The following is a 14,714-nucleotide window of genomic DNA, read 5'->3' as shown; positions in this document are numbered from 1 at the left end:
TCATCATGGTCCTGCACTGCAGCTCTTCTTTGACAGGGATTTTGAGGTTACCAGGGTCGGGGCCACTCATGAAATTAATTGAGAATGCAGAGTAAATTTCAGTGTGAGTGTGAAAGTCACCCAGCTGTAAGGAAACAAAATGTGAATTGAATTGGAATGACAGGAAACAGAATTGAATTCCATTAAATTCCATGAAAATCCACTTCTAAGAGAGTTTGTCTCAACTTGCTAAACATTATAAATCAAACATTATGAATCAGATAAAAAACAGTTCAACAAATCAAACACATTCAATCATAATGTATGGATTACCATTACATGTTCTGCATCAAATACCACCTCCTTAAACATTTAATATAATAAATGTGATGATATATATAACACTATGTGTAATCTCAGTTACTGTAGGTTTTTTCAAATTCCAGTTCCAGTTCCCTGGATGTTACTCATATTTACAGCTTGTGTCACTGTCTGTTTACCCACATATTTTCAATCACCGTGGGGATGATTTGGATGATTGCAGGGGGAAACTATGGAGCAGTACTAACCCTACAACAGCAAATAAATTGCCTCACATTTACATAATTACTTTCAAAGATGAAGGATGAATACACCTACAGCATAAACGTCCACATGCCACACTTTCTGTATAGCTATATGTAGATTGATAAGTCTCTATTAATGTGTCATTAAAGTGCAGCAGAATGCAGACTGGGCAATGAAACCATCTACAACACAATACACAATATCATGTCACTGAAATGGTGCAGTGAATTGTTAAAAACATTAAATAAGTACAAAAACAAAACAAAATCGACATCACAAAAATAAGAACACAAAAGCAATGTATGGCCTCTTGTAAACTTGTAAATGTGAACATGATGCACATCTGTAAATTCACAATTTCACAGTTATTTCCATTGTTGTAATGCTTCCACTTTTTCATGCCGTACACATTAGTATTTTTTATATATTGACACTGCTTATAAATACTTAAATTAATACATGTATATATAACAAATGTGCTTATACATAGTTCTGTTTACATATACTTTTCTACTTACTTATATAAACCAAATGGCTGATATAAGTAAACACTGAAGTTCCCGGGAAAATTCTATTCCGCCAAAAACGACATTACATGAATCTCCCGCCACTGCCCTCTGCCAGCCTATTGACACCGACGTAACGTCCGCCCTTACGCTAAGCCAATGAGAGCACGGGGATCGCCCACGATGACGCGTTTAGGACCAATCAGAGGCCAGCGGCGGGAAGTCTGATCCGGGAGGAGACGGAGAACATTTGGCGCAAGTTTAGTTTCAGTCTGCGAAGGAAGAGAGAGCGTCAACACAGATAAGACACACCACACTGGGCAGAGACGACTTCTTTCAAGTTTTCAAACGAGGTAAAGTTTTCATTTACGCGTTCGTGTTTACGATAAGACCTGAGATATTTTTTCTCGTGCGTGTTTGGAAGAAAGTTTGACGCCGGGGAGCTTTTAGTTTGATGTTTAGACACGAGCCGGTCAGCTAATGTTAGCTAATCTGTCGTCATTAGATAATATTTCACATTCTGGATTACGTTAGTTTGTCAGAGTGATTCTCGTCTTTACAGCGTGTGTTTCAGATGAATACGCAGTAATATTAATGACGGCAATGGGATTTTTGTACGCTGACTCCACTGTTTGGAGCTACGCTGTCTTGGCGCCAATCAACAACATCCGCATTGTTCCCTCTGGCCATTAATCTAACGTAAAGGTTATTATTACTAGTTGTATTCATAGTATTGCCATGATGCCGCATGCATTTACTACCAATATGGTGCCTTACCATGCACACTGCTCATCGGCTGCTGCTGTCATTTGATTATAATCACCTGTTAATTTATTACAAGATGGCCGAGTGCTGATGAACAGAATACTGTGTTCATCCTGACATACAGCTGTGAAGTTACTAATATTAGATAACTTTAGCAACGCAGAATTTGTGTGTCAACCTACAATTTGAGTGTTAATTGCGATGTTTGTCAACTACCAAACATTTGTTGGCTGTTATTTCTGGATATTAGCAGCTGTGCTAATGGATAATGAAGCTGGTCTGTACATCTAAAGATAATGTTGTCATTTCTGTTCATATTCCCAGTTTCCCCTTGGTACTAACACGTTATCTATCTTGCATGGCTCAGGTTGAACAGAAAATGCCCAGCACCCGCTCCAAGGGCCCGGCCCAGCCCACGCTCCAGTTCCCCAGGCGCAAGTCCTGCAGGGCGGCGTCCCGCTCCAAGACCCCCCAGCTGGAGGAACCTGCGGACCCCAAACCCCAGCACCCGGTCCCATCCCCTATCCGGATCGGACCGCTCTCCCCCAGACGCACTGTCACCCTGTCCACCCCCCTCTCCCCCAGACGCCCCGCCGCCCAGCCCACCCCCCTCTCCCCCAGACGCCCCGCCACCCAGCCCACCCCCCTCTCCCTGAGCCTCTCACCCAGGCTGCCCCTCAGCCCTCGTAAGCGTACAGGTAAGATGCTGCAGACATAACAGGAAGGTGACTGTAACAGTGACTGATGAATTCCTAAGTTCATGAGAGATTTCCAGTATTCCAGCAAACCTTTTTTTTTTCTCTCTACGCCGATGTCACCAAGACTAATTCCTCTGCCTTTATTGTACCTGTTATGTTGAGTGATTCTGTATTCTGTCCCCTAAGGTGATGATAATGGCTGCAACCTTGGTGCCAACCTGCTGGGCTCGCCCCCCAAACAGAGCAAGCTGACACTGGCCTCGCCACGAAAACTGGCCTTTGATGAGAACTCGCCGGTTGTATCCCGCCGAGGCTTGGCCCCGGCCTCGCCCAGGCAGCCCCTCTCTCCCTCCCCGCGGCGGCAGGACGCGCTCGGCAGAAGTCCTGCCCGTCAGAACTCGGACAAAAAGCCGCCGGTCGTTCGCCTCTTTGCAGAAAGTAAGACCTTTTGGCTTTTGTTGCAGTTCAGTATTCCTCAGGTAGAGAACTGTCCTTCTCTAATCCACCCGTAATTTCTGCTGTTTTTATCAGCCAAATTAATTTTACAGAGCAGAGAGGAACCGCTTGACGTGGCAGATCACCAGAGTTTGGCTGTTGCTGGTATTAATTCTTACTGGCGTCTTACTGTCAGTTCATCAAGTTTACCCAACTTTGTCTTACCCCTATCCCTCTCAGTCTGGCCAAAATGACTCTTCTGTCTTTGATCTCATATTTAACTATTTGAAATTTAGATCACATGGTGGATCAGGCCTTTGCCATCAGGGCTCCTACACTGGAGAATGAGCTTAGGCTGCTAAATCATTATCATCTTTTAAGTCACTTCTTGAAACTCACTTTTATAGACTGGCTTTTATGTGATAGCTTTTTTTATTGTCGTTTTTGACACGTTTACATTTTTTACTAAAAAGCGCTTCCTAACTGTTCCTAAGTGCTATATAAATATGCGTTGTTGTATTATATGCTCCTATATTACATTTTACACTCTCATCCAGAGCGATGTAGGATGAGAGCAGGCACACATTCAATTTAAACTCCCCGGCCCGGCAGCATAGCTCACTCCCACCAGCTGACTGAGCTCTTCTCCCCCTGCAGAGTCGAGGTTCCAGAGTGTGAAGCGGGCCCTCCACACCGCCGTCCCGGAGCGCCTGCTGTCCAGGGAGGCGGAGCGAGCGTCCATCCGCTCCTTCCTGGAGGACAAGGTGCTGCAGCGCCTCCCCGCCAGCCTCTACATCTCCGGAGCCCCCGGCACCGGCAAGACGGCCTGCCTCAACTGTGTGCTGCAGGAGATGAAGGTGAGGAGCGCTGAATTAGGGCTTCGGCGCCGGTGTGAATATCTGCACGAGACACGCAATTCATGATTTGCAGGAAAGTCTCAAAGTTGTGGAAGATGAGATGTTTAGTGATCCTTGGGGGTCTTTTGGTCATTGCAACAGCAAAGTATAAAGGTGTAGGTAAAAAGGGATATGGATAAAATCTAAAAAGATGTAAAAAAAAAAAAAAAAAAGAGAAGTTTAAATTTGCATCATTGACACTAAAGTTTCTACTAGGTACAAAGAATTCTCTCTAATCTTTGGTTTTGGACTGTCAAAAAAGTTTTTGTAAGAAAAACAAAAGTAACGTGAACAAAGACACTGACAAATATAGGTCATGAAAGTCGTCTGTGTTGATCTTAATACAGACTTAATTCCCTTTTTAGTATCAACAGAAGCAGAGTTTTTCATGTTTCAAGTCAACTTTGTTCATACAATGGTTTTAGCGAAATCACAAGTTCCTCACAAAGTGCTTTAAAGAGAAACATTCGAAGATTACAAACCCATCACTAATTGAAGTGTGTGTATATGCACACAGGTGTGCCTGTATCCAAAGGCTGCATAGTTAATTGCATATGATTGTATGCCACAATCTCAGTTCCCATAATTGCTAATCATAGAATCTCAGCAATTCTGAAACTTTGCATTTCATGTAGCAGTGCAGCTGTAGTGTGTGTGTGTGTGTGTGTGTGTCGCGCTCATGCCTGAATGTCTCCTCCTGTCCCGTCCCGGCAGGACGAGCTGCAGCCGGTGCAGACTGTGCTGGTGAACTGTATGAGCCTACGGAGCTCCCAGGCCATCTTCCCCCTGCTGGCCGACAGACTGGGAGCCGCCGGCGGACACGGCAGCAGCAGACTGCAGAGGCTCCTGACTGGCCCGGGGCCCGCTGTGTGAGTGACACGGGGAGGGAGCTGGAAAAAACACCTTCGGAGCAGGGCCGGGCGATGATTCAATAGTAGTTTATCGTCTTTCAGTGGAATTGTATTGTCGTCATTGCTGTCTAAATTGATGAAAACAGCTAATTTTATTTTAAAACTGACAAAATGAGGTGTGAAACATTTTAGGAGTATTATTTGAAAGCTTAAGGAGTGTTTGACATGACACCTAACATTACCACTCCGTTCTATGGGATGATTTAATGATGATTTAACATGATTTTGCATACATGAGCTGTATCGCGATATATTGATTGGAAAAAAATCCATATTATGATGTTGATTTTAACCATATCGCCCAGCCCTACACCAGAGCAGAGATACAACAAAATAGTGTAGAAGTACAAAATGGGTTTGCACCACACTCTCCATTGAAAATAATTTGTTAAGAATAATCATTCGCTGTAGTGATATGTCCAACAACCTGCTACTAGTAGTGAATACCTCTTTGTTTTGAACACCAGTCAAAATCTTCAAATCGGTCACAAAATTAGATCTGGAAAAGTGTGGGACAAAGTGTGGGGCGCTCGTTATCCAGAGGTGTTTTCAACTCCAATCTTCCTCCACAGGCTGCTTGTCCTGGATGAGATGGACCAGCTGGACAGCAAAGCCCAGGACGTCCTGTACACCATCTTCGAGTGGCCCTACCTGCCCAAGTCTCGCCTCTGTCTCATCGGTAAGAGCCCGCCTTCCCAAACTCTTGAAGTGCCGATCCAGTTTTTTGTCTCTGATTACAGAGACTGATATTTTTGTAATTAATGAAGCGTTTATTTTATTTTTCAACTCCATTTCTTTGCTTTTTACACTTTACTATTTTCTCTTTTTATTTTTAAATGTTTGCTGCTTGGGCGCAGACTTCTTGTGGGCTCCTGTCTGTGAGAAGTCGTTTTACACTTTCAAATGGTGTTTCAAGTGTCTGCTTGAATTAAATGCACTTATACGTGGTTTGGAAGTCAATCGAACAACCTGTAGCTGATATGGTACCTCAAAATTCATCCAGATACTGGATACCTGATCAGTGCACCCCTACTTGTTGCCTACATACTTACATTTGCCATGATTTTGATATTTTCTGGAGTAATTGTGTGGTGTTTCCGACAACTACCTATTCATTTATAAAACAGACATTAGTATTCCTGCTCTCTATGCCAATCTTCCTCCTTCTTATTCTGCTTTTTCTTCTTCTTCTCTGCATATGTTCACCCACTGGTGTAATAGTGAAATGGAGTTTTGGCCTTCAGAACGTAAAATTATTGAATGTTTACAAAATTCAACATTGAATTCCACCTCTTTCACAACAGTATTGAAGTAGTTTCAGTTATGCTCACAGCACTAGTTGCAGACTGTATTGCATCAATAGTGCGAGTGCAGGTTTTGTCTGTGTGTGTGTGTGTGTGTGTGTGTGTGTGTGTGTGTGTGCGTGTTGCTGCTGCGAGTGTAAACGGACTTTGCTCTGTTGTTGCTGCAGGTATCGCCAACGCTTTGGACCTGACGGACCGCATCCTGCCCAGGCTGCAGGCCCGGCCTCACTGTCGCCCCCTGCTGTTACATTTCCCCCCCTACAGCCGCCAGGAGCTCACAGCCATCGTACAGGACAGACTCACACAGGTAGTTTGCTTGTGTCGACGTACAAAAATAAAATCTAACGCGTAACAATGGCTGACAGGAAGTTAAAAGCTTCAGTCTGATTGGAGTGGGAGAAAGCGTGTTATCGATCTAATCGTATATCTCACTTTTAGTTTCCATAATTAATAATCAGAATATTGGGCTTGGGTTAGGAATATTGAAAAGAGTCAAGATGCTGATATAAGTGCAGTCAAAGAAGTTTGTGCCGCAAATCAAGACAAATGATCTTGATTAATAATCGTGATCACAATACCTAGAGAAATAATCTGGATTGTCATTTTGGAAGGAGGCATAGCTCTTTATTTTTTAACCTTAATTTCTGTGAATCAATTATTTATTTTTTAATACAGTGGACTAGTGGACTAGTAGGCTACGTTCACACTGCCGCTGAAAGTGTCCCAGTTCTGATTCATTTGTTTTTTCCCCTCCTGTCAGGCGTCGGACAAGGGGATCCTGGACGCCTCTGCTGTGCAGTTTTGTGCCAGGAAAGTGTCTGCAGTGTCGGGCGATGCCAGGAAAGCTCTGGATATTTGCAGGTAAGATTTTTCCCCTGTACACAATGAATTTGACCCCCTGTGGTCTATAGGCTACCTGTTGAATTTGAGGTTTAGGGCACAAACTGGCATTGTGGTACTATGGAGTGTCATTCCAAAAATGAGATCGCCTACATTGATATTGTCCTTTTTGTTTTATAAGGAGCATTGCACATTACTTAACTTAACACTACTTATATACAGTGTTTTGATGTGTAATTGCACCAGATCATGACTGACTGAATTTGTGTTTCTTTTCATTTGCAGGAGAGCAGTTGAGATGGTGGAGTCTGATGAGAGGAAGAAAGCCGTTGATCCCACAGCTGAAACTAAAGGTGAGTACAGCCGAGGTTTATCCTCCACTCTAGGGCTGCACGATATATCGTTTCAGCATCGTCATCGCGATGTGCGCATGCGGAATAGTCACATCGCAGGACGTGCGATGTCAAGTAAGGCAAATTAACTCAAACACGTCATGCTACAACTTTTTTGCTGCTTGATACAAAATGAAAACTTGCACGGTTCTCATTTTCCATGACTAATTTAAGTTATAATTAGTTCTAATTTAATTTAAGTTTAACATGATTTACTCCGATTTAAGGGTTTGTTATAAGAGTAGCGTATGTTACCTTTCCAGCTTTCGCGGCTCCGAACCGTAGTTGGGAAGCCTCTGGTGTTGTGCTAGCCTATTTGAGCTTAGCCTGGCTCGTAGCTGGTAACAAGCTTTTTACTAAGAGTCCGGACCAACTCTGCAGTGGAGAACTGGCACTTTATTTCGGTACAGCAGCGAACATAATGCACGGCCTCTCGGTGACGTTCTAAGCTCTTTTCCCGCTAACTATGGTAACTTTACTCACTTAGCATCCTGCAACTCATTCTGGCTGCAGCTAAAAACACACTCACTTCCTACTACGTCACCCGCAGGTTACCCACAAGGCCACCTTCTTAAAGGGGCAAGGCTTGATAGAGCTATTCAAGTCATTTGGTGAAAACTCCGGGATTTTTTCATATCGCAATATATATCGCAGAAAAACAAAATATTGCAATGTCAGTTTTTTCCAGTATCGTGCAGCCCTACTCCACTCACTGTTCTGTCATTTATGTTGAATGCCCGACTTCCCAGATAATTAAGGTTTCACACATTCTGGAGCGGGGTTAGTCAGGAAGTTCTCTGAGGGCCCAAAAAAAAAGTGTAATTTCTGTTGATGTTGCCATACAAATGAAACAAGGCTGACTAACAACTAACCGTAGCACCTTTCTGTCCTTGGGTGCGTTCAGTGTCGCGGGTGAGCGTTCCCCAGGTGGCGCGGGTGCTGTCGGAGGTGTACGGCGACCGCATGGCGTCTCCGGCCGGCGAGGGAGAGAGCTTCCCCCTGCAGCAGAAACTGCTGGTCTGCTGCCTGCTGCTGCTCATCCGCAACAGCAAGAGCAAGGAGGTCGGCCTGGGGAAGGTGAGAGAGAGAGAGGCTGAACACTTCAGACATCACAAAGCTCCAGCTACATTTAGATCTTACAAATGTTATGTTTAATGAAAGAGTAACAGATTCATTTTTTGTTGCTTCTAAAATACAGACTTTACTGTTTCAAACCTAGCTTGAATTAACTGCTGTCCCAGCTAACAAAGACACTAAATGAAAAGACATGGATGTGAAGTTTATATGGTGACATGTTTTTGATAGCACATTTTTCATAGCATGAAATGACAATAATATATCTGTGGTGGGGTTGATAGGGTTGTTGATCAATACTGATGACAGCTGACCTCTGTTTTGGGAGAGTGAGGTCCATTGGAGTTTCCAGACGCTCACAAACCTGAATATATAAATGATAAATAAACATGGCGCAAACATGGCATCCGACTCGCGTCATTTTGAAAGTTGTGAAGCTGCAGGTTTTGTGATGAGAGGGGTGATTGTTTAAAAAAAAGTCTGCGATGGTGTTATTTATTTTCCAGGAAGTAAAAGTAATGGAATTTTGATCTAAAAAATACAAGAAAAAGAGGCATTTATTGTTAAATAGGTGTGTGTTCTGATATGAAGAATTTGGTGGATAAGTCAGTTTTTTTATTTTTTTTTATTTCATTGTGCCTTCCCTCCAGCTCCATGAGGTGTACAGTCGCCTGTGTGTCCAGAGGCAGGTGGGCGGAGTCGGTCAGGGCGAGTGTCTGTCGCTGTGCGGCCTACTGGAGAGCCGGGGCATCTTCGCTCTGAAGAAGGCCAAAGAGGCTCGTCTGACCAAGGTACGTTCAGCCACCGCCACACCTGAGGCTCAGCTGCCACTCACACTGAGCAAGTCATGAGTGCAACAGTAGAAGAATAGAATCATCTTTTATTGAGGGGAAGTTGGGTCACTGCTAGGGATGGGACAATATATCGAGTTCAATATTTTGCAATACAAAATGTGACGATGCATGTCGTGAAGCAGAAAACTGAATTGCGATATCAGCTCCATTTTATTCTTCTGTAATAATCACAAATGAGACGCTTGACCACAGTTTCACAAGCTCTCCATCCAAATTATATTACTGTCACTTTGTAACGGCATTTTTAAATTGTTGTTTACGATTGCTAGAAAGATTGTCTCTCAGAAATAAACATAATTCTGCACAGTCAGACTTTGTTGTCGTCCAACTTTTGTTTATTTCATCGTATCGTGGAATAGCGTATTGAATCGTGAAGCCCGCATCGCGTATGCATGTCTTAAAACCAGAAAGTGGCTGGAGTGAGTGTTTTCTTGTGTGGGTGAGCGTAGTGAACGGGAAAGATCAACTTGATGCGGCTACTACTAGACTCTACTGTAGGCGTTTGTGCATTTGAGAGATGTATGCTATGTATTTCAGGCATACAAAGCACCTTAGATGCATTATTAATCAATCACAATTGGAGCTCTAGATAATTTGAGGAATCATATTTTGCTGCAGTGTAGGGCTGAACGATGTTGAAAAAATATCTAATTGCGATTATTTTGACTGATATTGCAATTGCGATATGATTTGCGATATTAGAGGGAATGATAATTTTTACATCATTATTTTCATTGAAAAACGTATTAAAATGATTATGGTGTGATTTTTGCGGGGATCTGTACCAAACAAAGATGTTTTCTTAAGTCTGTAGAATATGATGTGTAGGCCAGGACATCTCTGCAGCACGACAATATTTAATTTAAAATGGTATTTTGACACACATTTCGTCTTTAACAAATATTGCGCCTCCTGCGTTTTTGAAAATTGCAGTAGGCCATATTGTGATTTCGATAAAATTTCGATTAATTGTTCAGCCCTACTGCAGTGCATAATATTTTACTTTTCCAATATGGCAGCATACCAGTATTATTAAGTGTGGAACTAGACTGGGACTAGGAAAATAGAACACATTACTCCTGTACTGAGAACACTTCACTGGCTCCCGGTACAGTATATAATTGATTTCAAAGTATTACTGCTTGTTTACAAGGCCCCTAAATGGTTTCGCTCCTAAATACATTTCCGACCTGCTCACTGGCTATAAACCAATCAGATCCCTCAGATCATCGGGCATGTGTCTCCTAAACGTACCTAGAATTAAATCTAAATCAGGTGAAGGTGCATTTAGTCACTATGGTGCTGTTCTCTGGAACAAACTACCTGCTGACCTGAGATCTGCTACAACTGTATCTTCTTTTAAAAGCAGTCTTGAAACATTGCTTTTTTCTCAGGCTTTTGGTAGTTGGTGTGTGTTTGCCTCTGTGTGCGTCTGCTGTAGTCTGTGTGAGTGCTGTTGAATAGGACAGGGGTTATAAAAAGCTGTATTTTGTGTGTGTGGCTTAGAGCTGCAACGATTAATCGATTAGTTGTCAACTATTAAATTAATCGCTAACTATTTTGATAATCGGTTTGAGTCATTTTTTTAAGAAAAATAAGTCAAAATTCTCTGATTCCAGCTTCTTAAATGTGAATATTTTCTGGTTTCTTTACTCCTCTGACAGTAAACTGAATATCACAAAACGAGACATTTGAGGACGTCATCTTGGGCTTTGGGAAACACTGATCGACATTTTTCACCATTTTCTGACATTTTATAGACCAAACAACTAATCGATTAATCGAGAAAATAATCGACAGATTAATTGACAATGAAAATAATCGTTAGTTGCAGCCCTAGTGTGGCTGAAAGATTAGTTTATATGTGTGTATTCTATCTCCTTATCTGTTTATTGTTACTATTTTGCCTTTTTATGTGAAGCACATTGAACTTACCGGTGTATGAAATGTGCTATACAAATAAAATTGACTGGGCTGGACTGGTGGCTCAGGACTGTGCAGGACTGACGGTGAAGCTCTGTCTGTGCTGCAGGTGTTCCTGAAGATCGAGGAGCGGGACGTGGAGAACGCCCTGAAGGATCGCACGCTGCTCGGCAGCATCCTGGCTGCAGGTCTGCCGTAACGCCCGGCCGCTCCTCACTCACTCTTATTTATTTGTGCCTTTTTATCACTGCTTTTTATGTTGGAGCTATGTTTGTTATGATTTTTTTCTCTTTATTCTCATTTTTGCTGGGAATTTGTACAGCTCACGATGATGTTTCCTGTAACATTGGAAAACGATTACATTTTTCTTTTCTTTTTTTTAACAAAACTGATGTTTATGCATAAATATGGGTTGTTGAAAAATGTTCAACTCCTTACATTGGTTTTGAAATGACAGCTTTGGTTACTGTTGGGGAATCACAACATTTCCATTTTTACGCTGTAATAAACGCATGTACAGACATTTTAATCAGTTGTGCTTGTCATTGTGTTGCATTCAGGTTTGCCTTGGTATTTTTAAAGTAAAACTTTATTTGTAAAGCACCTTTCAAGACGAGTGTCACAAAGTGCTTCACAAGTTGTGTATCTTTATATTTAAATGTCAGGCAGTTAGCTGTTGCTCTCATCCAGAGTGACTAATCATGGATCGGCAGTGTCTGTCCAGTGAATGCATGAGACTGCAAGACTAATGATGAGATTTGTTTGTTCTCTACTCCTTAAAGTCATACTGAGCAGGATTTTCCCACTTGAAATAGCATAAACTCATCCAAAGATTATCCTACTCAGTCGTGACTTCTGGCCCATTGGTAGTGTGTGACAGTGTGTGTCTGCAGAAAATCTCAGTTGTTGGTTTCACCATTTTGAGTAGAAAATTCTGTAAGTTCTACTAAACGTACAACTGAGTACATGTCTGTTCTCCTAGGTCACACCACCATCTTGTATGAAGATCAGCCCAGAGATGCCGCAGTTTTATAGGAAACTTGGTTAATTAAACGTGATCATGATACCTGCACTGAGTTATTGCTAGTAAAATTAAACCTTAAAGTACATAAACCTTTTGACAGCAGCCTGGTACATCTTTGCATCTCCTTTGGCTCAGTGGATCGGTTTTGTATCTGACAGGAGTTTTCAGTTTTGGGGTTTTCGGTCTCTTTGTGCGACTACAGAAGAGGGGAAAAAACACGGCACACTCAAAGAAACTGCTTCATAAAGAAAGATTTAATGCCAGACCAATATTTACATCATATTGCCTTTGGTAACAGTCCCATGCCCCAAACACCCAATATATTACTTAGTGCTCTGACATCACTGAGTAGTCATCTGATTGGCAAACAAGCAAGTTACATTTGAATTTGCACAACATATATACATTAAAATCTGCAACAAAACCCAAATGTACACTTCAATACAAAATACACATGAACCATGATAATTTAAAAAACCCACATACTGTATGTGCTTAACCCTCCCATTATGTTTGGGGTCAATTTGACCCCATTCAATATTTAACGTCTCTAAAAACATGATTAACATTATTTTTTCAGTTTGAGACTTTACCTAATTTCATGGGGAAAACGGGTAAACAAAATTTAACATGATATGTTTTCAAGGTCCTGCACACACTTTGTATGCAGCGGTGTTGTGAGTCAAAATGACCCCAAACACAAAAGCCATTATAAAACCAGAGAAAATATTAAAGTTTTACACACTTTCTTTCTCTTTGTTTTGACTGATACTGAGGGAACTTTCCTATGCAATTTTTTGATCTTTCAAAAATGCTTCCATGCTTTAGGGCCCTAACATACAACGCACATTGTTATCAAGTTTTTATAGAGTTTTATCTCACCTGAAGATTTTCTGCCAATGAGGCCCTGTCAGCTCTTTGAAAGACTATTTTGGTGACAAATTTACTTGCTATTAGTCTTTTTTTTTCCATTATTGACTAACTGCTGATGTTCTGAAGTGTAAACTTGGGTAACACTTTGAATTACAATCATTTTTTGTCGGTTTAGAAATTGCTGGGATCAATTTGACCCCAAACATAAAAGATGTCTGTTCATTTTAACATAATAGGAGGGATAAATACACATGAAGGACTTGTGATACTGTTAAAGCATCAATCAAAAGGACATCATAAATACAGAACACAGTCATTCAAAAGTAATATTGCAAGTCCTATTTCTATGATGCATAAGCAGAAATTGTCTGGAGGTAGATTTTGATCTAAAATGTTTCCTTTGCATCAGTGTGGTGGGAGAGTTTTCAGATGGGAGATAAAACAGTTCCTTCTAGATAAGACGGGTCTCTCAGTACCTCCACAGTGTAATGAGGAAATGAGCTGCTAGAGAGTGTTTTTTAGTTTTACAACAAATTGTACTAAAGTGTCCCTCAAGTTTCTACCACACAGTGCACAAAACCATCTGAAGAGATCAGGAAGAAGAAAATAAAAACATTGGGATATCTTACAATCTGACCCTGGTCTTAATGGTTTACATTTTTGTATTCAAGAACAAAAGAATTGATTTGAATTTTATTTGTCTTCATTTTTGGTAAATAAAACGTAAACGTAACGGATTGTAAAATAAATGTCACAAAAGCAAGAAAGCAGGTTGTTTTATCCTAAACATATGTAACTAGCTACACAGTATAAAACATTATGATGGCTGTATTTAGCATCTATGACTAAGTCATGAACACTTTAATTACTCCACTTCAAGTGAAATAAGGTTTTGAATAGAGGCACATTCTCCTGAGCTGACCTGCCTTGAGTAACCATGAGCAAAACACATGAAGCTAAGTGGTTTTACATGAAATGTGTTTTTACATATGTGCAGTACATTGATGTATACTAATTGTCTGTTAGTCTGCAATTTGTGACTGTCATAATGTCACAAAATATAATGTGAATATTGGCACAAAGTATTGGACACCTTCAACTCAAAAATATCGGTATGAGTATCGGCCTTCAAAGACTTGTATCGGTCGCATCCTAATCCAGTAGTAGTAAGTAATGCACATCATACAACATTTATATGATATCTCACGAAAAGTTCTGCACCCTTGATCCGTATTACGCATGGCCAGCCGCATAATTTGTCACTGCTAAAACAACTTCAGTCAAGATTAGAGTTAAAGGATAAGTTCAGCAATTTTGGATCTATATATAATTTATCTTTTACATCCCTGTAGTTCTTGGACCCACAGACAATATTGGCTCCAGTCAGCTGTCAGTTGAAGCAGCTCCGTTGCCTCTTGCTGCAACAATGAGACCAAACTGTTGGTCAAAATATCTCCAGAAAAGTCAGTCTGTGAAATCGATCTGGAGAGCGACCGACATATTTCTCTCCGCGGCCCGGAAAGCAGCAGCACCGCACCGTTTCCACTCAGTGGATCGTCTTCTACCGAACTCTACTGTTTACAATCTGACCTGACCGTCCAGAACTAGATCACTCCGCCAATAATGACCTTTCACCCCACAGCGGTCTGTGCTGCAGCAGAGAAAAATAGTTC

The 14,714-nt window shown here is 41.4% G+C and overlaps 1 protein-coding gene across 1 annotated transcript; it reads left to right on the top strand.

The window, feature by feature from the left end:
* The first annotated feature begins 2,193 nt into the window (after nt 1–2,193).
* Nucleotides 2,194–11,653, top strand: cdc6 (cell division cycle 6 homolog (S. cerevisiae)). Its single transcript, XM_071901147.2, has 11 exons — nt 2,194–2,515; nt 2,702–2,953; nt 3,608–3,807; nt 4,561–4,715; nt 5,330–5,436; nt 6,229–6,368; nt 6,822–6,922; nt 7,187–7,254; nt 8,198–8,370; nt 9,018–9,158; nt 11,254–11,653. Exons 1-11 carry the CDS (start codon nt 2,197–2,199, stop codon nt 11,341–11,343), a joined length of 1,746 nt encoding a protein of 581 aa, XP_071757248.1. The 5' UTR covers nt 2,194–2,196; the 3' UTR covers nt 11,344–11,653.
* Nucleotides 11,654–14,714: the final 3,061 nt, after the last annotated feature.

The sequence above is a fragment of the Centroberyx gerrardi genome, chromosome 3 (genome assembly GCF_048128805.1).
Source record: "Centroberyx gerrardi isolate f3 chromosome 3, fCenGer3.hap1.cur.20231027, whole genome shotgun sequence".
Classification (NCBI taxonomy): Eukaryota; Metazoa; Chordata; class Actinopteri; order Beryciformes; family Berycidae; genus Centroberyx; species Centroberyx gerrardi.
This window is presented reverse-complemented; position numbering and strand designations above follow the sequence as displayed.